Source organism: Plectropomus leopardus, chromosome 4, assembly GCF_008729295.1.
Source record: "Plectropomus leopardus isolate mb chromosome 4, YSFRI_Pleo_2.0, whole genome shotgun sequence".
NCBI lineage: Eukaryota > Metazoa > Chordata > Actinopteri > Perciformes > Serranidae > Plectropomus > Plectropomus leopardus.
This window is the reverse complement of record NC_056466.1, coordinates 1,469,697-1,488,496: the sequence shown is the minus strand read 5'-3', so window position 1 is coordinate 1,488,496 and position 18,800 is coordinate 1,469,697. Positions and strand designations below refer to the sequence as shown.

The following is an 18,800-nucleotide window of genomic DNA, read 5'->3' as shown; positions in this document are numbered from 1 at the left end:
TATTATTGTTATTATATATTATTTTTACTTATTATTATTGCATTTTTCATATTTTACTGAAGCTAAATAATAAAAACATAATGATTTTTTTTTTATAATACACCCCATATATATATATATATTGTATATATATACATATATATATATATATATATAACATACATACAAAATCAAGATTACAAACTACAAACCCTGTTCTGTTTAATTATGTGAATTGTGTAATTGTGGAATAATTTGGTATTCATTATGAGGAAAAATTAGACAGCATTCAGTTGGTTCACAATTCCAGTTAACTGGAAACAATTCATAAACTGCACACAAAAATGTTTAAAATGTCTACAGGCTATGGGCATACAATATAAAAGCCTATGCAAATATCAAACAAAATCTTGAAGGCTTATGAACTTAACACAGCAGTTTCAGAACTTTGTCTCTGTTTTCCCATCAGGGACAAATCGTCCGCTGTCTACCCAAGAAATGAGAAATATCCTGAGAACAACAGACTCTAAGCCATCTGGTATTTCCTGGCAGGTTGACCCACTTAAAACTGGAGAGCAGTGGTCTCTGGTCTGGATGGGAGGAATATTTGCGGGCACAGATAAAATTGATTGCAGGGGAAACTACACGAGGAATGTAGACTGTGCATTTGTCCACAGGGTGGTATTACTGCTCGATCTTCCATCATATAGAGAAAAGATTTTGACAGGCCACCTTTACATGTGGTGTCAAAGGTATTATTGTCATTAGAGCATGTTATGTTAGATCATGGTGAAGCGTTGCAGCTCCATTTTGGGCTTGCTGCTCTTCCTTTTTCCCCCAATGACCTCAAAGAACACAGAACCCAAATACGCCCAAATTAAATGCTATCTTTTTACACCCAGGTAATATCAGAAGGTTTCATGTAAGGGGGGTGATGGAGTATGCAAAATGTTTATTTCTGCAAACATGGTACCTGCATATCTTGTTCTTTCAGGGAAATTGCAACTCAAACAAGTGGTGCTGGCTGGAAAATAAAGCCTTTAAAATTGAGCTAATTGGCTGATGTCTTTTGGAAATATGGGAAAAGGCAATGAGCAACAAAATTACCCAAAAATAAACAAGGAATTAGTAAAAAGTACAAGAAAATTAATATAATAATAATAATAATAAAATAATGATTAAACATTTAATAATAATTTTGTAACATAATTTTAAACAGGTTATTATGATAAGTATAAATAAAGTTTATCTCTAGCTTTTTTTCTTATTTTCAAAATTTACTAATTTCTTGCATTTATGGAGCTATAGAAAGCTAAATAAAATAAAAAGCAGGAATTAAATAAATAAATATGCATTTCTTTTTAAAACTGTTTAAGTTGTTTGTTGATATTATTATTATTATCAATATTATTATATGTTTTTGATGTTGTTGTTCTTGTGGTTGTTGTTGTTGTTTTTGTTGTAAGTAGTTGATATTTTTTAAACTAAGTTTTAAAAAAATTAAATTAAAATGTGTTCTCAAATCCTGCTACATCTTTTTTTGAGTCAGAGGAGCAGCTCAGGATTCTCACAGAGAAAGAGAACTACTAGTAGTAAGTAATAGTAACAACAACAGCAACAACAACAACAACAATAATAATAAATACATTGCTAAAGCACCTTATAAACAGGGTTAACAAAGTGCTTTGACAAACAAAGCAGAAGTGGGATTTTGTCTAACTGTGTTTTAAATAGTTTTCTATTCAGGAAATTAAATCACAGATGATAAATCAATATTTTTGGGATGAAAAAAAAAATAATGCCTCCAACCTGCAAACAGGCGTCCAATCCCTCTCAATGTAATACAAATGGACATCCAGTTAAACCAATCAGAGTCCGCTGTCTCCTGGCTTTGGACCAATCACGTGTCGTATTGGTTGAAGTGGGCGGGCACATCGTAACGCATTGCACTAGCTCAGCGGCCATTGATGCGCTTCATCTCTAAACGGACACACCGGTTATTTCTTCCAAATTTGCGGTTTTGTGCGGACTGGAGCCATGGTTTCTCACTCTCTCGCCCTGCCGATGATCTGCTTCACCACGTTGTGGGCTCTGGTGGGCGGCGTGGCTCCGTTTTTAGTGCCCAAAGGACCCAACCGAGGGTAGGTGGTCTAGCTTCAGTTTACTGCAATTAACGGCGATTATCGAGTGTTTCCTTTTACTTTATGCACAATATTACCATACAGCCTCAGTTTGGTTTTTTATAATTCAAGAATTAATGTTCAGCTGCGTAGCATCTTCATAAATATGTGCTCGTGCTCATGTGATGGAGGCCCCGAGCGTCATTTTGCGTCATCCTAACATCCTCTGCTTCCTCCCATTCATCCGCCACAACACGGCAGTAAGGTTAAAGGGTCAGTCAGGCACTAACGAGGTCATTTCGGTTAATAATAACAAGATATTATTGTTACTGTTTGGGTTTTAATGCGATAAAAAGTCGGAATTGTGAGTCTTGGTGCTTGGATGAATAAACTGATGCTGCCATTACATTAGTTCATTGGTTCCCAGTGGGTGGGTCGCGGTCCACAAGTGGGTCGCGTGTCCACTCTGAATGGACCACAAGTGACTCACGACCATGTCAAGTGTCAAATATTTTCCCTTGAGCCTCCTGAGTGACTCGAGGGAAATGCATGAAGTGTTTGTCCCACATGTTGTGTTCATGAACCGTCGGAAAATTGAAAATCCAGTGATTATTTCTGTTATAAAAGTTACTGGCTGGGATAAATGATTAATTTTGGCGATTTTTATTTCAGTTTGGAAGGTGTGTTTTCTGTAAAAATAACCAAAAATGTACAAAAACTTTAGAGAAAAAGCAAATCACCAAATAAAAGAAAAAAAATCAATCCTTTTTTATATATTATGTGGTCCTTATGGTCAACATTTCACAAAAAAATACATTTCCTAAAACGTAACATTTCACAAAACACAATTTGTTTAGTGAAATGTTAAGGGTTTTTTTTTTCATATGCAGTATTTTGTTAAATGTTGTGTTTTGTGAATTTGGGTGTGTTTTGTGAAATGTCATTTTGTTTTGACCCTCAGGGCCACCATACAGTACATCTTCACCATTTTCTACTTTGTGCTGCAACTTCTGCACAACAATTTTCCTCAGAATAAGTATAGTCTCAAATCATCTTTTTACCATATGTGTAATTTTATATGTTGATATAGTAAATTATTTGGTAAATCAAGAAATGACAAAATAACCAAACAGAAATTTCAATTTTCGGGCTAAAGCAGCTAAGAAATTAGCTGAAAATCAAGGTACTTCTTAATGCAGTTAATGCAAATATTCCCCCACTTATGCTCATTTAACATTGTAACAGCCCAATACAACCACAGATATAAATTAAAAATGTGAACCTCAATATAAATGATTTCCTTGACAGTTTTGCAAATTTACATATCTCATGGTATCTATTATATTGCCAAGCCCAATTATAAGTTTATTAAAATTTGGTGCATTGCTACTTTAAATAAGGTGTGTACACTAAACTAATACCACAGCACTATTTATTTAAGTGTCAAACTACCTCAGTTTATCCCACTGATGTTATTGTCATATGGAGATATTTGGAGAGAGTTGCAGCAGTGTCACCCCCCTCTCTGTTTTTTTTTTTTGACAGTGTGATCGTCACCAGTCTCATCCTCACGGCGATCTGCTGTTACCTGTTGTAAGTACAAACAATCCTCCTCTTCTTTCTCTTTGGTGTAAAGCTTCTGTCTTTTGCACGTTGCATGTCTCTCTGCAATAAGAAATGAGAAGTGAAGATCAATAACAAGTCACAACGCTTTAAAAATGTTTCTTGCATGAGAACTTTCTGCAGGGAGGACAGGAAGAGACAGGCAAGCTCCACTGATAATTATCATTTGTAAACTTGCGTGCATTTTTGCAAAAGTGAAACTTACAAGAGACATGATGAAGAGTCTGAATACACTGAAACAAGATATTCAGAGGCATCCTGAGACGGTAACACACTCACAAGCTGAAGGCCAGCTATCAGCCAGCTTAAGAGCTGAGTATCAGAATTAAAATCAGGAGCTCTGCTGCTCCTGTTGGAACAGTGAGAGCATGAATAATGCAGCACTCACTCAAAACATGCCTGTTCAGAGCGGGGCGATATTTGGCCTGTTGTAGCTTTTTATGACAATTGCTCATGCAAACGACTCTCAACAATGCACGTAAATGGTGCATGTGCCACAGAATAATAAAAGTAATGATACTAATAAAACTCCTCCTACTACTACTACTAATAATACTACTACTATTACTACTACTACTACTAATAATAATAATAAACTTTATAGCACCTTTCATACAAGAAATGCAACCTATAGGGGCTTCACAATAAAAACAGGCCAGCAAGGCATTTCAGCATAAAAATTAAGTGCTTAAAGTCATAAAATCATTTGATAAAAGCATTAATCATAAAATCAGTTCAGATAAAACATTTTAAAAGAAGCAGCAGTCTGAAATGTGTAAAGAAGAGTGTTGGAAAGCCGGTGCTAGATAAAGGTTTGAGTAAACAGATGCGTTTTGTGAGCTGGCTTCTCTGATATCTATAAGTGTATTTTAATAATAATAATTTGTAAATGTTAACACTAAATCATAACTTTTTTGTGTTTTAAAAGAGAACAATATTTCAGCGAAATCTATTAACAACTGCTACTTTGAATTTTCAGAACTTTTTGCTCATTAAAAAACAACACAACGATATTCTGAGAGTGAATTGAATATTTGGCAGATACACAGTATAAGAGTGAATTTAATGAATATTTTCTCCAAAGAAAAGAAAGACCAGAATTACGAAAAGCCAAATATTGAGGCATAAGCCGACAGGAGACCATTTATGTGTGAAGTTACTGAATATTTTTGCAGCAGCTTTTTGCAGATGGTCCCTGCACACAGAGGACAACTTTATTTGTCCAACTCAAAGGGCATCCAGCAAGAGAAAGTGCCGGCTGTGAACAGTAGATGCAAGCTAGAGTTATTGACCACCAGAGGATACACGTAGCATTTTTTTGTTGATTGTGTGTTGAAAAAACGACAACTCTCTGAGCTTTTACTCTCTGACAAAGATGATCTAAAAAACAAACTCGCTCATGGAAGTCTGAGTCTGTCTTTTGAGGAAATTATGATTTAAAAAAGTCTGGAAAATGATCTGGAATAGTGATGTTTTTTTGCAACTATGACTATGTGCATAAAACATTAGAGGAATTGGATTTGCACACAGGATTAGTTTTGCACCACTAGGTGGAGCCCCGGCTCTTTCGGGGGGGGAATCAATTCACCATGAGGCAAAATTAGATTCGATAACTTAAAAAGTCAACGCGGTTTTAGCTTTAGTTTGGAAATTATGAACCTGGATGAGGTGAAGGAGCTTGAAGTAGAGTGATAAAGCGATAAAGAGGAAATCCATAATGTTGATGATCAAATTGCTGCATTATACACAATATATGCAGTAACTGGAGAACGCTGATTAGTCATTAAGTAGATAATATGGATCACTGATGTTATATCTTAAAGATGCTGTTATGCAATATACAGTAAGCCTTATCAGTGTACTTTTGAAAAGTTAAAAGAAAAAACAACATATGACTCACTGGGATGTGAGGAGGGAAACTGTAGAAACCTAACATATACTCATCTTATCATTATTGCTAATTCAAATGCACAAAGGTCCAAAACGCATTATATTCACCACCATTATTGCAGAGACTGTGGACGTGAGCGCTGAAAACTGCTTTACAACTGCCGAGTCCACTGAGACCTAAAAAACCCCGCTTGTATCCAGGTCAGCCTGCAGGTTGAACTCATTAGTATCATGATGAATTCACAGGACGATACGATGGTGTTTACGCTCATTAAGACGTCCAGATGCTTTGAGAACTGGTTGAAAGTTGGCCGAGTCCATTGTGTGTCTCCTCGGACTTGTTACAGAGCTGTTTCCTGTGGTGCGCTCTTGCTGTCTTTACAGTTATGGTGTTTATTACAATAATATAATCTTTCGGAGTATTGCTCAAAAGTGCGGTAAGAAGACCCAGGCTGCTTTTCTTTGAGGAGACAAATCAAACACTGCTCCTGTGTAACACTAAAAATCTCCGTGTTGATAATAGGTCTTTTCTCTCTTTTTTTCTCAGTTGGTTAGTGGCCATTTTGGCTCAAGCCAACCCTCTGTTTGGCCCTCAGCTGAAAAATGAAACTATATGGTATCTGCGCTACTTCTGGGAGTAAGCAAGGTGAGTTTCTGAGCATTTAAAGAGACAGTTCACCCCAAAAAATGTGTAAATACATATTTGTTGTCTCACCTGAGTGCTGTTTATCTGTCTAGATTATTTTGGTGTGAGTTCCTGAGTGTTGGAGATATCGTCCATAGAGATGTCTGAATTCTCTCCACTATAATGGAACTAGATAGCACAAAAAAGTACTGTCATTTTCCAAAAATCATGACCCGGTTACTAAATCCACAGCCCTTGGTGTGAGCAGTTTCACGTAGGAACTATTTTCTTTCTTCTGAACCGTATCACTGCACAGAAGGAGGCGTGCATCTACTCATGGATGAGAGGCTCGTGGTCGTGACAGCACGAGATGTGGCGCTCGGTGAACTGGCAGTAGATGCACAGTGACATTCACAGTGAGTTCGGCAGACAGAAAATAGTTCCTGCATTAAACTGCTGTTATTTAATCAAAACCTCTTCAGTTATGCATCCATGTTTCACCACATGTATGTATAGATGTTTGCGATATTTTGAAAAAAATTACATACTAAGGGGCTGGCAATGGTTTTTGGGGGCCTGAATATGAAAACTATTGAAACCAGGTTCCAAAGTGTAATTTTTTGAAAACGCCACTCCTTCTGTCACCGTGTAAACCGGCAGTGTGCAGATCCTGTGAGAACAGTGACATCGCAGCCTCACTTCACACATGCACATTACGTTTCAGACAAATAGGCTGAGGTTATTAACGCTGTCGGTTCTCGTGCGTTCGCCATCGTCTTCTTGTCTTCTTAGAAGAACGCTTTTATGCGCAGGTGCGTGGTGTTCTTTTATGGTATGTCATTACAAAGTGATACCAACAAATACTGGCCTGGCGTGCACACTACAGAGTTTTCGCTTGTTTTTGAGGACCTGTGTACGCGATGATTTTTGTGCACTTTTCCATTTTTATTAGGGCCTTTCTCGTCCAAAAGTGGCCTAAATTAATGCAGCCTCACTTAGCGAGATCCCTATTGTGTTGTTCTGTTTATACTTTTATGATTTATAATGTTAACCTGATTTTGGTATTGTATATATTTTGGATTTGCACTTTATTCACACCTTTTTCACAGGTTTTTATACCTCTGTGCTGAGACAGCTGAGTTGCTGAGTTGTCTCTCTTTCCCATTCTTGTAAATTTAATATCTAAAGAACGCATTGAGGAAATTTAAATTTGGCACAAATGTCTGCTTGGACCCAGTGATGAATTGTTTAAATTTTAGTGATCAAAGGTCACGATCACTGTGGCTTTGTGTCTGTCTTGTGAACGCGATATATCAAGAACACTTGCTTAAATTTGGCCACAATGAACTAATAAGAAATTGGTGGTCCAAGGTTACTGTCACCTCACAGAACATGTTTTTGGTCATTACTCAAAAAGTCATACGCTAAATATGACAAAATTTCACACAAATGTCCGATAGGATAAAGTGATGGAGTTATGGCGATTTCTATCGGAAAGGTCAAAGATCAACTTCACTGTGACATCAGAAAGTTCTGCAAAAACACTTTTCTGGTTTTCCGCTTCTTTGCAGCAACATCCATGTTTAAAGCGTCGTAAATTGTCATGAGTCTGAACAGACATGGATGTAAACTGCAAATGCAGTTTGACCGACTCATGGAGGCATGTTGTGGAAATTCACTTTTTATGTGTGCATTCTTGTGTTTGCACTCTTCCCACTTGCAACTGTTGCACAACAATTTCCATTTGGATAAATAAAGTTTCATATTATCTTATTGCTGTTTTACTGTTATTTACTGTCACTTCATTTTACGTAATATTCACAGAGTAACAAAAAATAAGAAAAGGACACAAAATATTGAAGAAAGGTGTTGAAAGGTTTGAAAGAAAATGAGAGCAATTATACTTTTGTCTATTTTCTTTTCTGCTGGCTTCTTGGCTCCGGTGGCGTACTGTACTCGCCTTTTTGCAATTTAAAAACCACTCCATATTTCTCTCTCAGAATGCAGCGTGGAGAAAAAAAATCCCTGCCACTAATCTGTCTACAGTGACAGAAGTGGCATTCAGGCATAAATATTTATCAGCTCCATGAAAAAAATGAGCTGAGTGAAATGAAAAAAATGGCACTTTCATGATTTTTGAAAAGCGTGTTTACTCCGAGCCACTCGTGCTCTTGGATCACGAAGTGCTCTAGATTACCGAGCTCTTTGACATCTTGTGTTGATCCTTACAGTCAATAGTCAGGCTCATAAGTAATGCTCACGATTAAGGACGTTTCTGCTCGGGCTGACATCTGTTTTTCTCTCTGTTCCAGGACTGTGCGACGTGATCATCGTTCCTGTCCTGTGGTTGGCTGGACTTTTATTTCAGCATAACTCCTAAACATGAAGCATTCCCACACACACAATCTGAAGCCGAAAAAAGCTTAAAAGTCAGTTTTCTTTGCAGCCTTTATGCACAGTATCTGCGATTTAACATTTAAAGTGAGGTTTTAATGAATAATAGTTCATCTTGTGACCTTAGTACAACACAGTCTGAAGTCTGCAGGATTTTTGAACAAATGAAAAAAAATTAGGAAAGCATTGAGTGTTTTTCGTGTGTGTGAAAGATTTCCAGTGAAATCATCTGTTAGGAGTAGACGTTAATCTTCCTCCCCTAAAATGTGCAATCTTTAGTTTACTTTTTGTTTGTTTACATTCTGTGTCTCCGCCATCAGGGAACATGAATTTTTAAGTATTTGTATTTATTTGGCCCGCGGACACTGATGTAAGCGCGTTGTGATTACCTCAGTGTCCGCACGGTCTTGTTATATAACTGTTATTATGTGTGATGTAATGGTGTGTGCGTGCGTGCGTGTGTGCGTGTGTGTGTAAGAAGAGTTCATTACTGTGAGTGCTTGGACCACGGCCATGAGAATCTCCCGAAACCATAAAAGTGAAGAGCGATTCCCTCCACTTTAGACCACTTCAGCATGAAACTCCCTCCCACACTCCCCTCATGCTCGACACCGCGGAGGTTCTCGTTGCCATGGTGATCTCATCGCCCAATTCAGTCCCTTTCCACTCGACCCCTTTTGATGAAATCCTGCCCGTTCTTGCCTGCTTGTGTACAGATGTACTGTAGGGACATGTCTTTGGATCGAAGGCTGCTGGTAGACGCTGATAGATTTGGTGATAATATCCACTATCTCGAAATCTTTTAATCCTCATTCCCCCCCGAAAAAAAAATCCTTCTCAAGTACTTTTCTTTATAGTCAGCCTTTACAGCAAATTCCTCAGTTAAACTTCAGCCAGTGCATTTTTTCAGGGTGAGGAACTCTTTAAGGCAGAGTGACCCCGCACATCTTTTCAGCAGCAGAGACGAAGCTGCTTTTGGAGTGAATTCACAGCAAATTCAACATTGGTGGCAAAAAAGGCACTCCTTTCATTCGTTTGAATGTGCAGCTGCTTTTTAGTGCAGCAGCAGTGAAAAGTTAAAATAGATTAAACTTTTGGAGGATTGCAAACCAACATCACACCCTTTTTACACACAGAAATCACGCTACGGTGTCCCTTTTTTTATGCTCCTTTGCATTGTTATGCAAAACCAAACAGCATGCTGCTCCAGTGTGTGATTTAAGACAGCATGCCGGCGTCGCAGAATCAAAAGGGCCATGACAGGTGTTAAGTTTCACATAACATCATCTGAATCTAGCCTGACTTATAACATCAGCATTGGCAGCCCTTTCTAAACAACAATAATGACAATAGGGCTGGGCGATATGGCATTAAAATAATATCGCAGTATTTTTAGGCTATCGCGATGCACAATGTATATTTTAGGATCTCCTTTAAACTAATGTAAACTTCTCAAACACAAAATTATTAATTCTGGGAAACAAATTCTTTCAAAAACATGGGGAAAAAGGCATGAGCAACAAATGAAGAAATTACCCAAAAAATATCACAAAATTAGTAAAAAAAAAAAAACAAAACAGAAAATTACCAAAAAATTAGAACAAAAAAGAGAACAGTAAAAAAATGAAGCAAAGGCAAGGCTCATATGAAAAATACATAATTATGATAATTAGTAATATATTTGAATGGGCATTTCCCCCCTGCTTTGAAAAAAAGAATAATTTTATAATTCTACGAATTTCTTGTTACATGAGGGGACATTTCTTTCTTATTAGAAATTATGATCTGACAATTTATACTCAATGTCTCTGATATAGTCATTTTATGTTTTGCATAAATCAAGCCACAATACACTGAGTATATTCGATATATCGCCCACCCCTACATGGCAAAAGCAATCATCTGCGTTCTCTGTTACATGGCGGCTGATCTTATCCTCTGCTAGGAGGATTTAAGGAGCTCCTGAACTTCATTGTTTTCCCAATTTTCGGACATTTACATCCATTGTTCTTCTTTGAGTTAGCCACCTGCTGCTAGCTGCTTTTTAAATAATTAAGCATTACACATTGTTGAAATTTCACACCCGTCCTTCCCATGATCCCGTCCAACCATCTGTCCTTTTCCTAATGTTTAGGAAATAGCATAGATTTGGGGGAGAGGTCTGAGAAAATATATGGGGCTGGGGCCCTACAGGCCACCCCACTGCTCCGCCCCTGCTGAGTTTGCAAAAAAAGAGCTTTTCTCTCATTATAATTTATTTAATGTATTTATTTAGTTGAGTCACAGTACAATTTTGGCCTCAAATCTCAAAACGCTTATAAGAACAAGATTAATCATTGTAATTACATGTACAGCAACTGTACTGTACAGACTGTATGCGACAGTGGGCACATGTTAATCTGTACACATGCATTTGAGTGTGAGTGTGCACGTCAGTGTGCCACCAACTGGAAATTAGGTCGGTGGAGGTCAAAAGGTCAATGTTATATCTGTTGGTGTCTGTCAGTGCAGCATTTCTGGTCTAGCGCTTATAAAGTAGTCTGAACATTATCAGTTAACTTGTGTTTTCAAGGTCAATGATGTAGTTCGTGTCATGCTTGGAGGGGAAGTCACCAACACTTCATAGTTTGTGTTTGTTTTCGGGTCCACAGCTTGCTTCAAAAAGGTTTCATATTTTACCATTTTTTAACATTTGCGTTGAATGGGATGCTGGTGAGACAGACCTGCCTCCTCCTGATCGCTTTAAGTGTCACAGCTGCGAGCCACTACCACAACTGCATCTCCCCTTTCCTACTCCCCATTTTCAACCCTGAGAGCCCCCTCCCTCCTACCTCAGCACTGTTCCTCCCTGTCCTCCTCTCTAAAACCACTTTGCTTCAGCCAAAAAGAATCAAAATCAATATACAGCTACTTTTTAGAAAGACCAAATTGCGTTGTATCTGTTCCTCCAGCCCTCTTTGGTAGTTGTGGTGGTGGCGTGCGTCTAAAAGTGGATACACTGTACAGCATTTGAGTGTCAGTTATAAAAGTGGAGATACACATCAAAAGCCCTTACACAGATAATGCTAAAGAGACGCTACAAAGTCCCCTCCTTACGTCGTCTTTGCATTTTTACACAAATCGGCGTTCTGCTCCAGTGTGTCGATGTAGATAGCATGCCGGCATAGTGGAATCAAAAGTGACGCGATGTTTAACACAACAGCATCAGCCTTTAGTATTACATATAATGTACGCGTCGGCAGTCCTTTTTCAACAGTGCTGCTTATCACAGATTTGTGCAAAACTTAAGTGATATTTTCAAAATGTCGAATAAAAAACAGTTGTGAGATGACTGCGTTTTCATTGGGTGATGTTCTGCGACTTCTCCTCTGGCGGTAACGTTCCAGTAACCATGATGATGGATGTTCAAAACATTAGCAGGTTTATTTCTGTAGAAGGTACTATTTACAATCGAAGGCGACGTAGGCGTGTTACGCAAACAGTAATGGAAAGTCGAGTCCCTTTATGTGGGAGTGGCCATGTATGAGGGATAGTCCATGATTTCAAAGAGGAATTGTGGATCCAAAACCCCCGGATGATCTGCTCAACTTTTGAAGAGTTTTGCGATGCGATAACAGCCCTTCGTAGCTCCTGTTGCATCATGAGGGAGCCTTTCCTACTGACAAGCACGTAGCCATAACATCATTTGACCTAGAAAAGTTTTTTTAGATATATGGCTTTTCCGAATCACCTGAAATACCACCTCATGCAAGCGTTAAAACAAGCGTTAAAAAGCCAGTATGTGCATGCCAGTGTTTACATGCTACCGGGAAGCCTCCCCCATGCACAGAGAGAGTCCCTTTGTTGGATTTAAAATTACTGTGTGCCTCTGATTGGCAAACCCTGACATTTTTATCCTAACCAATAGCCCACTCCTGTTGCCTGAACCTAACCAATCCAACCAGCTTAGGCAACACGGATGCACAAATTTGCGTCTGGTGGTGTTTTTTTTATTCCTCTGGCATTTAACAGCAGACTAAAACAACTGTAGGCGTATATGCTGCCCCGTCAGGTTTAGAGGAATTGCATCTCCGGTGCCTACTGTCCTGGAGCAAAACAAATCCAGTCAGGTTTTCAAAATTTTGGCATCCACTTGAAAGCTGAATAAAGTAACAGTTCTCGTGACATCCTCAGCCCACACATATCTGACACCACAGGTTCCTTAACTGAAGCTCAGCCGCAGAGTTGTGTTTTGGTGCTTGGTGTCCATACCAGTGGAGAGCGCAAGAAGAAAAATTTGAGCATCTGTCCAGACTGTGGTTTTGCACTCAATTCGTTTTCTTCTGTCTTCTGGGATTTCCGACCATTAACCAGATGGACCCATTAACCCTTGTGTTTTTGGGTTTGTTTCCGTTGTTGGTTTGGATTTCATTCCCAGTCCCACTCATCATGCTGTGCGCTTCAGTTAGCTGGCATAGTCAGTGTCAGTGAATCATCGTCCAACAAACGGTTCTCACCCGGCCAAACAAACTGAACTGAAAGTAGTGGACGCTCCACACTTTTATAAACCCCTCCAAACATGCTGCGTGTAAACTGTCCCTTAATAAAAAACATTCTTGGGCTTCTTTTCCTTTTAAATCTGTTCTTTTGATAACTGGCTGCTGCTTATCTGTTAAATATTCCTGGCAGCACAAACGGAGACAGTGATAGATTTTTCTGTGTGTGTTCGGAGTCGCCATGGTTACAAAAATCTTCATAAGAAGAGATCTGATTGTTGGTGGAGATGAGATCCTATATGTGACCTTGTATTAGTGTGAAGTAAGTGCTTCAAATGTGAAACACCCAATAAAAAAAAATATGTCTCATACAGTCACGCTGCTCTGTTGACATTGTGAACATTCCTCCTGAGCGCACTGGAATGCACGTATTGTGAATGAAGTACACACAGTACATTCACAGTACACATTTATATACTCTGGTTTCAATGGAAATCTCTGAGTGCAAAGCCATTTGACAAAAGGACACAGATTCTTTGCATGACTCAGCAAATACTTGAAGTGTTTCGCAGCTGGAAAGTTGGCCTTTTAATAAAACGGGGTCATCTCTGCAATAGAAATACGCAAATACTTTTGAAATTGGTGAAAACAGAGGTAGAAAACCTGCAACTATCAGAATATACTGCGTAACACCACACCAGTAAATGCACCTGCTGGTAATTCAAACTCGTATAACAACAATGGCAGCGTGCCAGCAGGAAATACTCTGGTACTACAGTTAACACTTTGAAACTTCTGATCGACATTAGTTTTCTTGTACTGAATTCAGACCCTCTCATGTGCGTTTTAAATTCTAAAACGTGAGCAAAGTGGTCTGATTACTTTCAAAAACAGGGAGAAAAAGGTAACCAGCAAGAAATCCCCAAAAAATGCAATAAATTTGTAAATGATGGTGATTTAAATAGATGGTGAAATCATGTAAATAGAGGTAGAGAGATTATTAAAAACATTTTTTAAATAGGGAAAAAGTCCAAAAATTGTAGATCTAATTATTATAATTACCAGAGTTTTGCTGGTTAGGTTGAAAAAGTTTATCACAGTTCATTCACACATACTAACACATTGTTTTGATACAGAACGGGTTAAAAAAACTGGCTAAGTATCCCCCTTTAACGCTTCATCCTTAAACAAACGCACTCTTATCTCACAAGGGTACAATAACAAGTACAGACATAGACATAAACACATATATCTTATCATTCCAAACATTCGGTATGTACAAGGTTAATCGTATTACTTTGAGTCCTGCGTGTTTGTTTAAAAGAGCAAAACAAACTCGATGCCTGTTGACCTTCCTGCTGCTGATGTTGTTGCTCTGCCTCGAAGAGGGACGGGTGTCTGACTGGTGAAGGATTGAGGCAGTTGGTTGAGTTACCTTGGCAATCAAAGACAAGGTCGACTTTCACTTCAATATTCTCACAGTGATACAAAGAGGCACTCATGCATGATTCAGATGGAGATATTTTGCATGTATTCTGCAACTAAGAACTTAGAATAGAGGTCTCAACAGTAATTTTTGACCATTCAAATACTCAAATTCAGAAATGACCTTAAGTAAAATATTCCCTCAATAACCTTTTTGAAGGGGAAAATTGAAGGAGCTGCAAAGTAAGAGACTTTGCAAGGTAAGGTACATTTAACTGCTTGTAAATAAGATGATTTGCTTTTAAATTCTTTGTAACCAGAGAAAATTGGCTTTAAAAAGACCAAAATGTGTTATCAGGAAATTAGTTAAAAAAAAAGAAAAAAAAGTACAAGACAATTAATCGGAAAATTAAATATATATAAAAGAAAAATAATAATAATAAATAATAATAAAAAACTAGAAAATGAATGGAAAAAAAATTGTCACAAAAACATTTTAAATGTGTATTTAGGATCATTATAAATACATTTTTTCCCTAGCTTTTTTTCCTCAATTTTCCTCATGAAACAATAAGCAGATGAGTTTTGAGTTAAAAAATTAATGAGTTTAAATGTTGATTGTAGCAGGTTGATTTCCACAGTCCAATCTGAAGATACTAGTGATGATGATCCCAAAGTATTTATAATACCAAAAAACAAAAATAGGGGGACAGACTGTGTGATGGCATCTCCTTCAGCTGATAAATTCATTAATGACACCTGGGATGCCACCTTAATTGACCTATCACTAAGCCCCGCCCTCAAACGCCACGAGCCAATCACGTTTCGTGCAGCTACACGACGCACTGAAACATCTGCAGACCTCCATACAAAAGCACCAGAAATATCAATTTTCCTGCGGTTTAATTTTAGTTTATGAGGCTATAACTTCAAAAATTTTCAAACTATGTGCATGGGGTAAATGTACCACTATTTCAAGGTATCCTGAAAGGTTAGGGAATGGAGTTTATCTTCTCCGGTTCCGTAAAACTCACATTAACAGAGAAAAATGTCTTTTTGGATGAAGCTCAGCTCAATGTAAAGAAGATAAACATGTCAACGATGTCGACATTTCTTCTAAGGTAAGGCAACATCGTGTTAGCAAAAGTATATATAACCTGATACATCATGTCGGCAGCATTATGTCTAACGTCGCCTTGTAGTAAACTTCGCTAGCTAACGTTAGCTTAAGTTAGCTAATAGCCGCTAGTAATAGCCAATTTCAGCTACATAACGTTACCTCGTCGTGTCCTGTGTTCAACTTAGTTTTAGTATTTTTGTTCTTTGAGAACTGGCCATCTTTGTTAACTGTAGCAAAAGGTCGCAATTAAAGCCCATCCAACTAAAAACGATTAGCTTAGCTCTAACATTAAAACAAAGGCTGGCTAACGCTAACACCAGGGCATTTTGAAGACGCCTTTAAAGACTTCTGTGTGAAATAAGGAGCGTCTGTCCCCAAAAGTTGTGTATAGCATCTTTGGACATGTTTTTGACACTGACAGCAGACATAAGTGTTTGTCGGAGTGGGCAAAGGGGGCAGAGGTCAGCGATAGGTCGGTGGATGATGGGCGGTTCAGTCCCTGGTACATCCAGTCGGTATGGTCGGTATAGGGAAGCATTTTTGGTCAAGAAATTGAACCCCAAATTCCGGATGGCTGTTTCACTGGTGTGTGTCTGTGTGTGAATGGTTACTAAGTAGCAAGTGGACCCCTGTATGGAAGCCTCCACCACTGTAAATGTGTGAATGTGACATGTCGAGTGCTGTGAGAGGTCAAAAGACTAGGAAGGTGCTGTACAAATGCATTTGCCATTTTATGTATCCATTGTTGTCTTCTCTTTCCAATTTGTAGAATATGACGCACCCATTGATATTGTCACTGTTTGCACTCAGGCCAAAAAAAAACCCTATGCTATTTAGGAACCAATTTTAGGTTTTGAAGTTATTTTTGTTAAAAATGCTCTCAGCAGTTCAAAAGTAGGTGCGGGAACCGAAATGATCCCAGTTTGATGTTGGTGGAAAAGGGGTAACAGTCATTGGTGTGAAGCAACTGAAACCAGGCCCAACTTAATTTTTCCAACCTGTGCCACCTACACACAAGGAAATTATCAGCAGCAAGTCTGAGATATTACCGTTTAAAACCTCCTGAACATCAGAAAATTGTGGTTCGTTTAAGTCGCTCTGATGCCAGTATAGAGAATTATTACAAGGAGAAATAAGTACGAGCACAAGCGTATAAAATTATGAAATATAAAATTGAAATACAGTAATAGTTAACAATTAGCACTAGTATGTGAGTATTCAAAAAATAAAAGTATATACAATATGCTGAGTAAGTAGAGGATGTAAAAATAGAAATTTAAAGAAAGACTGTAATAAATAATTAGCACAATGTGAATATTTAAATCACAATTAGTATAAGGTGCTTAGTGTGTAAAATATAAAACTGAGCCTTATGCTACAATGCAAAGTATAAAACTAATATATAAGTTCAATTATAAGTATGTGTGCAATGCTACAATTAACAACAATAAGTAATAATAATAAGAATATTTAAAATATGTGTCACATTAGCTTACATTCAAGAGTTAGAAGAATATTGCACATTTGAAAAATTGCACAGTGGATCGCTGTGGTTGAAATATTGCGCCAAATATTGCAGTTAAGGCAGTGATATAAAGAATTATTTGCACCTTAAAAACTTGTTTGAAGTATAATGAATACATAATGGAATTATAATTGCAGATGCGTGTATTAAGTGGATGCAGAACAACACTGGAGAAGCACTGATTTGTAACCTGAAACTGCTTTATTCAGTGTTTTTACCGGTTTTAACCACCTGGTCCATTTGTTTTGGAGAGGAAGAATGTTATAAGAATAATTTGCTCCCACTAAAAACCTGAACACTGAACACTGAAGGAACTCTAATCTGCAGAAGTTTCAGCTAGCTGCGATCTTTAGTCCTTACCACTAGATGCCACTAAATCTCCCTAAATCTCACACACTGTTCCTTTATATTAAATAAATATTCCAGCACAGCCAACAATCCCTGAATAATGCACAGAAACAAACTAAAACACGTTGAATGTGTACCTGCAGGCTCAGCACACATTGTTGTTCTGGATTATGATTATGTTATATAAAATGACTTATTTCATTACCACTGATGAGGACAAACAGCCATGCATAATTCACAGCTGCAAAATAAACGAGTGGTGTTGCAGCGCTGCAGTCATTACGAATGCAGATTAATGAGTAAACAGCCCATAAAATCTACATGACATTCAGAAAAAGCAGCAGTGTTTATGTGACTGATTGGCCAACAGAGCGACGGGTGTCACAACTGAGAAAGAAAGATAAGTGAGCGAGGACACTATTACACTGAGCCCACTCACCAAAAATGGCAGTATTGTCCTTTAAGTATGATATACCCAAGCCTTGGCCTACATTTTTGTTTAGACAGATGAAAATTAATACACATTATTTAAGGACACACACACACACACACAAACAACCTACAGGCCTACACATATGGGCTTTAACTGACAGACGCAGATAAACACAAACACCCCACAGCTTATCCTCTGTAATATTCATAAATTGTGGCTTAATGCGCCATGACAACCTACTTTTCTGCGGCAACAGTACATTAAGATTTAACAATCTTTATGCAAACAGCTATATGAGCTGGCCTAAATAACGCTGCCTCTAATATAGAGGATTGTTTCTCTGCATCACAAGGGAGCAGCTGCAAGCCTGATAATGCATATTTTAATCTCTGCATTTAAATATAAAGTGTGAAACGCAGCACGACTAATGCAGGATTTTGGAGTCTGATACCCTCATATTTGGTGGTGAGAAATAACTCAATAATAATGCATTATTGATATTCTTTTTTGTTTAAATAAACAAATATATTTGGTTATTAGAGCACTGTGTCTAGGTTTGACATTTTACAGTTAAAAATAAACTAAAAAAGCATTACGGCAAAAAAAAAAAAAAAAAAAGATTAAAATTATTCTGAATAACAATGAGTGGGTGATATGAATAAAATAATCTATCAAGGTATATTTGCAAAATTCATATTAAAAATCCAATGTTCCCAGAATGTTACATAATAGATATTTAAGAAATATCACAAATTCTTTAATGTTAAATCATCCATTGCTTATGACAACTGTAAACAACATCACCAATACAATAATATACTAAAGTATAGATAAGCGAATATA

At 37.7% G+C, this 18,800-nt stretch overlaps 1 protein-coding gene across 1 annotated transcript; it reads left to right on the top strand.

The window, feature by feature from the left end:
• Positions 1 to 1,924: 1,924 nt before the first annotated feature.
• Positions 1,925 to 10,132, top strand: atpv0e2 (ATPase H+ transporting V0 subunit e2). Its single transcript, XM_042485396.1, has 4 exons — positions 1,925 to 2,120; positions 3,645 to 3,692; positions 6,160 to 6,258; positions 8,550 to 10,132. Exons 1-3 carry the CDS (start codon positions 2,017 to 2,019, stop codon positions 6,251 to 6,253), a joined length of 246 nt encoding a protein of 81 aa, XP_042341330.1. The 5' UTR covers positions 1,925 to 2,016; the 3' UTR covers positions 6,254 to 6,258; positions 8,550 to 10,132.
• Positions 10,133 to 18,800: the final 8,668 nt, after the last annotated feature.

Coding starts and splice junctions, on each gene's coding strand:
- atpv0e2 (XM_042485396.1), top strand. CDS start 2,017: ATGGTTTCTCACTCTCTCGCCCTGCCGATGATCTGCTTCACCACGTTG. Junction 2,121..3,644: donor CCCAAAGGACCCAACCGAGG/GTAGGTGGTCTA, acceptor TTTTTTTGACAG/TGTGATCGTCACCAGTCTCA. Junction 3,693..6,159: donor GCGATCTGCTGTTACCTGTT/GTAAGTACAAAC, acceptor TTTTTTTCTCAG/TTGGTTAGTGGCCATTTTGG.